Source organism: Ursus americanus, chromosome 26, assembly GCF_024610735.1.
Source record: "Ursus americanus isolate L20-20 chromosome 26, mUrsAme1.1.p, whole genome shotgun sequence".
NCBI classification, from domain to species: Eukaryota; Metazoa; Chordata; class Mammalia; order Carnivora; family Ursidae; genus Ursus; species Ursus americanus.
The window spans coordinates 7,482,892-7,489,120 of NC_142152.1; the positions used below are offsets into that span (position 1 = coordinate 7,482,892).

Sequence of the window (6,229 nt, forward strand, 5' to 3'; positions counted from 1 at the left end):
AAGGGAGGGAAAACGGAATGGGAGGAAATCAGAGAGGGAGACAAACCATGACAGACTCTTAACTATGGGGAAGAAACTGAGGGTTGTTGGAGGGGAGGTAGGTGGGGGGATGAGGTAACTGGGTGATGGGCATTAAGGAGGGCACATGCTATGTTGAGCACTGGGTGTATATGCAACTGATGGATTACTGAACTCTACCTCTGAAATTAATGATGTACTATATGTTGGCTAATTGAATTTAAATTAAAACAATAAAAAAAACAAAAACTAAATTTAAAAAGTTTGAATCTTCATTTAGCATAATAGGGAATTGGGAAAACTTTCAAAAAGGGAGCTTATATTTGTATTGTCTATTATAATGAATTAGCTATTATCTGTCATTTTTACTACCTGTGTTAAATTTCCTTCTCTATAAAAGTTAATCTTTGAAATAAAAGTTTTTTTAAAGGAATAAATTGTTATTTTTAACTCTATTCAGATTTGCAGAAAAACACTACATCGCCACGTGCTCATATTTCGGCTGCCTAACTTACAGATGTTAGATGGAATTCCTGTGAATTCAGATGATAGAGCTAAAGCTGAATTTCACTTCTCTGAACTACAAGCAAAGAAAACTTCGGTAATACTTCTATTATTTATACTTTTCCTTTTAAAATATATAATTATTAGTAAATTAAAACCAATTTACTAGGTAAATCTGGACTATGATGTTTTTGTAGATTATTTTAGTATCTATTTAGTGATTGCTATCAAAAGCACCTTGATCTGGTGAATAGAGCACATCCACACACACAAATTCCAGGGAAGCTCCTTTTTACGGTAATGTAATTTGGCATAAAGAAAATTATTTAAAATCTGTGTGCCTCTTGCTCAATATGTGAGATACTGCTAGAGGGTAAGAATCTATAACATATCACTTCTATAAACCGAAACTAACAAACTCTTTCAGTTTAGCAGATAGGAAGGGAAGGAAGGAATTCTGACCTCAACTCTCCAGACTACATAGTTCATCTAACAAGGGAGATGTAAGCTTCTTTTCTTTTTGGCCAGAAAAATTGCACCTTTTACCTGCAAACTCTAAAAAGGTGTCTGACCATGACATGAAAGAGATGAGAGACAGAAGCCACAAAAGCATATCATTAGAAAATTCTATCCTTGACCACAAGGATTCTTTGAGACCATCCTACACAGAGACTAAACACAGAAAAGCTACGGTTTTTGAATAAAGAAGTAACCTTATTAGAGCTGTGCTTTGCAAGGTTTGAGAAAGAAGAGGCTGGAGGCAGCAAAACCAGTTAAGAGGCTTTTAGAATAATCTAAGAGGGAGACTATGAAGACCTAAACTAGGGTAGGGCAGTAAGAAGGTAAGTGAATGTCTAATGTAAGTGAAAGCCAGAGAGCAAGGACATTAGTCAGTGAACAAAGATTACTTTTAAAATGCATATTAAAGAGAAAAGAGGTAAGACTACTATAGATGCTTTCACTTAACTCAGTGGATTACCCAACACTCTCCATCCCTTCTGTAATACAACCTGATTCCCAAAGCACACTGGACGCTTGATACTATATATATTCAAATTTTAGCTGATGAGTATTTCATTATAGCTTCTTGGCTATTCTTTTCTATTTTTCAAATAGTAAATTCGGATTTTCCCCATTACTGCTATAATGTGTCTTGAGTGAATCTAGACACACAGTCTAGCCATTTGAATCAGTGCCATATATAAGAACTTATTTTTCCACTTTTCTATATATAAGCATTTTATTAAAAAATATTTTTTGATTCATCTATACAGGGTTAATAAAATAAAAGGGATATACGAAGTCTTTATTTTAGAGAAGTCTATTTTAAGATTCAATAATAATGTTTATTTTCATGGCTAGAACAAACCTGAGCCACTATTTCTTCTAGCTATTCAGGAGACACAAAAACAGAATCCTTTTCAAGTTTATCAGTTCAGTCTAATTTATTTTTCTTTCAGTTACTGCTGTTCTTTCTTTTTTAACAGCAAGTAAAGAGGTAATAAATGAACTCTATAGCTGTCCTTTAAACCAGAACATTTTGGTGCTTTTGGTTTCAGAAGAAAATTTGACAACATTCTACATTAGTGACGGGAAGAAACTCTCCTACAAAGGAATTAGTTAGGGAATTTGAGATTGACCAGCTTTAGTAAAAGGCCTGATACTTTAGCGCTCATTACAAAGCTGCGTTCTTGGTAACACTCACTGAAACAGGGAAATCGGTCATTTTACACAAATGGCAAAAGCCTGTATCTCTAAATAAGTTGAATCATATATCCTGAATTCAGTATAAAGTATTCATATTTTTTAAAGTATAAAAAAGGTCAGTCTTAATGAAGACAGCAAGCATAAAATTCTAGGGAAACCAAGCGTCTCCAGCCTAAAATACTTCTCTCCTCTGTTTGCTGATTCCTGAAATTCTTTTAAAAGCCCCTTAATCCTCAAATAACTTAAAATGTAAACACCATTTAGAGAGTTAGCACATTCATTAAAAGTGATTGTTATAAGATGCTTTCCTGAGTCCCCTTTATTTACTTGTTTGTTTTTGAAAAACTAATTAACCGCAAGGCACTTGATGAGGTAATGCGAGGAATATAAAGATGTGGAAGATATAACTGTCACCATCCAGAAACTCCTGCTCAGTAAAAAAGAAACAAAGGGAAGAAAGCTTAATTCTCATTTTCTGCACTTACCTCATTAAGATTCTTTGGAGAGGGAGAGGCGCCTTCACACTACTGATGAGTACGATGCAGTCTGAAAAGACAGAACATAAGGTTCTGAGGGAGGTTAAGGGTTCAAAAGACTTGCACAGTTTCTGCCTCATACCAACTCAGTTTAGGCATGTAACTCCTGAACTAAAGAATTTTAAGTTGATTATCAAATAGGGCTTGCAATAAGAAACTAAATCTATTGATCTGAGTTTTGGAGGTGAGCTGCTCTTAACTGTTTTTCTTTAATTATGTAGTTTATTCCTGTTACCAGCTCTCCAATGGACGGGGGATCATTTGGCCAAGTGAAAGCTCCTCCCATAAAGATAACAAATGTAATTCTGCCTGGTGCATTTAGCCATTACTTGGGATCTGACTTCACTGTAACTCCTGAAGTGGAAGGTATTTTGACAGTTTCAAAGTAAATGTAAAAGCAAACAAACAGAACACTTCATTTGAAACCAAAATCTCTTTGACTTCTAATACTACTTAAAATTGCATTTTTAAATTTACATTTCCTAAAATTGCATGTTTGTTCAAGTTTCATGTGGTAATTCTCACTTTAGAGTCTATAGTATTTTTGGGTTTTGCTGAACTACTAATATGTTGTAACTAAACATTTGCTCATAATGTGAACTTCGTAATACTTGTACAATTATTTCTTGAATTATCTATTTTCAAAGCTTTTGTTTCATTCTATGTATTTCATAGCATATGAAACCAATTCATTAGTATGTCCTGATAAAAGTAGAAGGTCAAAGGTTTCAAAATATCTGTGACAACAGATTCTTGGGGTACAAAGAGAAGATCAGACTTTATCCTTGAAACCACAAATAAACCATGAAGCTAATACTAGAAAAGATTTTCAAGAGGTAGAGCTCTAGAGCAGTGAGCATATTAAAAGGACAGGGCATGGAAATGATTCCTTCTATAATATACATTTTAATTCAGGCTTAGATTCAACCTTTTCCCATATTCCAAATCTTCACTGGCTATCTTTTGGTAAAACTGGGGGCAGCTACTCCTCTGAGGGCTCACCTCTTCCATTCCTTATAACATCCCACTTTGCATGGGACCACTGTTAGACAATAAAATTGAACATCACGGTAATTATAAAATGATCTACGAGCCTACTAAGAATGGTAGATTGCTCTGTGTGATTATTTTTAAAGGAAACTCAGTTAAACCCAAAATAACTTACTTTGTTAAGATGTTATTTTTTAACTTATTTTTCATACTTCTACATATGTACAGCTTTAAGATTTTAGTCACAGTGAGAATTTGTATGCTTTTGTCCAGTAGATATAACTATCAGTAGGACTGGACATCCCAAATTATTAGCCTCCTTAACAGTATAATGTTATCTTCAGGAACGTCATCAATATCTTCTCTCTTTTTTTTTTCCTTTGGCACTAAGTTCAACCTTGGATTCGTCTCCATTATGTCCTTCTCAGATGCCTGTCTTTAGGATTTGTTATGTGACTATTTTTTTAGGTTTTTCTTGAAAAGTCCTATAATTTCTCTCCTATTTTTACACTATGTTGCCGCAATTTTTATTTTGAAAATTATGGTCACATTATCTCTACATTTATTATAGCACACAGCTCTAGGTATTTATATTTTTAAAAATTACCGAGAGACAATCAAATAGATTCACTAACTCAGAGAAATTTAAGTAGCATTAAGTGCTAAAAATCTATTCCAATTCTATATTTTTATTTAAAATGTTTTAATTCATATTATGAAATACGTACAGCACACATTCAGTTGAAGGGCCACCAAGCTTTATTACTTCATTCATTTTATTACTTAATGCTTCTCCTTGTTTCACAATTCTTAATTTCAGACAAAAAAAACAAGAATGCAGGCATTCTGACAAATAATCCTCGGAGCATCCATGCAGAAATAGCTTTTCGGCAACTCAGAGGGATAAACCTCTCTCCATCTCTTTTATCACATCAGAGTATGGCATCTCCAACTGCACAAACGTACCAGAGCAACCCAGATGAGGGAAGGTAAAACTATTCTGTGTTTCAATACCATTTCTCATCATTAAAAAAAACTCCCCAAATTTGCTAGTCGTGTATAAACATAGGAAATATTGTTATATAGTATTATTTATTTACTAAGAGCTGGAAAAAACTGTCAGATAGCATACAGCTTCTTCTCCCATATTCACCAAACTTTCCCAAAGTCCTGTGTATTTACATCATAATTCAAAGAGGCTTAGAAATGGCTGTCAAGGTAGAATAGTGCTCACCTAATGCTTGTATGAAGGAACACTGAAATAAACACTTATAATTGCACTCTCCCATGTCATTTCTCATTAAATATGCAAAGCAGTTCAGTTATATTTTGAACAACAGACAAATTCAATTTATCTGTTGTGAAATCACAAAGACCAAGAATTTTGTAAATTCTTCAAGCCTCTCGTCTGGTCTGGACCCTAGCCCTAGAGGCCAGCTCAGTGCCTAAGAACCTGTTACTTCTCGCTAAGAATCTACTCTGTTGCTCAACATCTGTCCACCTAGACTTCCAATCCTTATCTGTCCCCCAGCTTCTTTGTAGCCAAGCTCCAATTCATCCATTAATGACCTACACAGCAGCAGATCTAGTGCAGGCCTGGCTTTTGCTATATTGAATTCCCTGTTGAGTCCTTAGGACAACCTGAGTTTTAGATGTCCAAGAATAGGGTCATTTTCTCTGTTGTACTGTCTTTTTGAAATTGAACACATATAAAATACAGAAATTATTTACTGCAGAATTACCTTAAATTAGCTGACCATTAAGAAAATAAGCCATAATTATCTGACTCAAATATTTTATTTCCGACAGAATTCCTGGCAGCCACTTTTCAAGATCAAATCGAATGTAACTGCCTAGAGAAACGAATATACACCAAGAAACCTATTTCTGTTTAGTAGTTGTACAAAAACTAGCAGTGTCAGTGAAAAAATTATCTAAGATAATCATGTTACTTATTTTACTGAAGAACTTCAGTTCCATTTGAAGATAATCTCTATCAACCTGGTTGAATTTTATTTAATATCACCTCTCTTAAACTTTTGTTATGGCTATCTTAATTATTCATTTGAATTTCTATATTAGAAAAATCATGAGCCATTATATCATACAATTTGAAAAGATAGAAGTGACTTAAAACAAAGTCCAGAGAATCAAATATTTAGTCCTGGTATTGGAAGCATTTAGTTACAAAATCTTATTATGGCCTCTCATATGAAGATACTAAGAAAAGGTAATTCTAGTAAAAAAGCATATGTCATTTGTTGAATATTTATTTGGAGTTACTTAAAACTAGAGCATACATTTCTTACCAAACACAACTATTACTAAAACAAGTTGAGTTTGCTCATTGAACTACAAATTCGTTTTTAGGACTATAATTGGAAAAAAAAATACCCTTAAACCAGATCTGCCCTAAGAATTATTTAGCGATGCAAATTAATGGCATCAGTAGTACTTCCTGAAGGTGGATAACT

General features: G+C 33.8%; 1 protein-coding gene across 1 annotated transcript in view; it reads left to right on the forward strand.

Annotated features, from left to right (window-relative positions):
- LRRC9 (leucine rich repeat containing 9) overlaps window positions 1-4,830 on the forward strand; it is a 111,736-nt gene extending 106,906 nt beyond the window's left edge. Inside the window, exons 30-32 of the mRNA XM_045810407.2 lie at window positions 479-619; window positions 2,987-3,131; window positions 4,576-4,830. Coding sequence (XP_045666363.2) covers window positions 479-619; window positions 2,987-3,131; window positions 4,576-4,748 — 459 coding nt within the window. The 3' untranslated portion in view covers window positions 4,749-4,830. The remainder of the gene's footprint in view (window positions 1-478; window positions 620-2,986; window positions 3,132-4,575) is intronic.
- The last annotated feature ends 1,399 nt before the right edge of the window (window positions 4,831-6,229 follow it).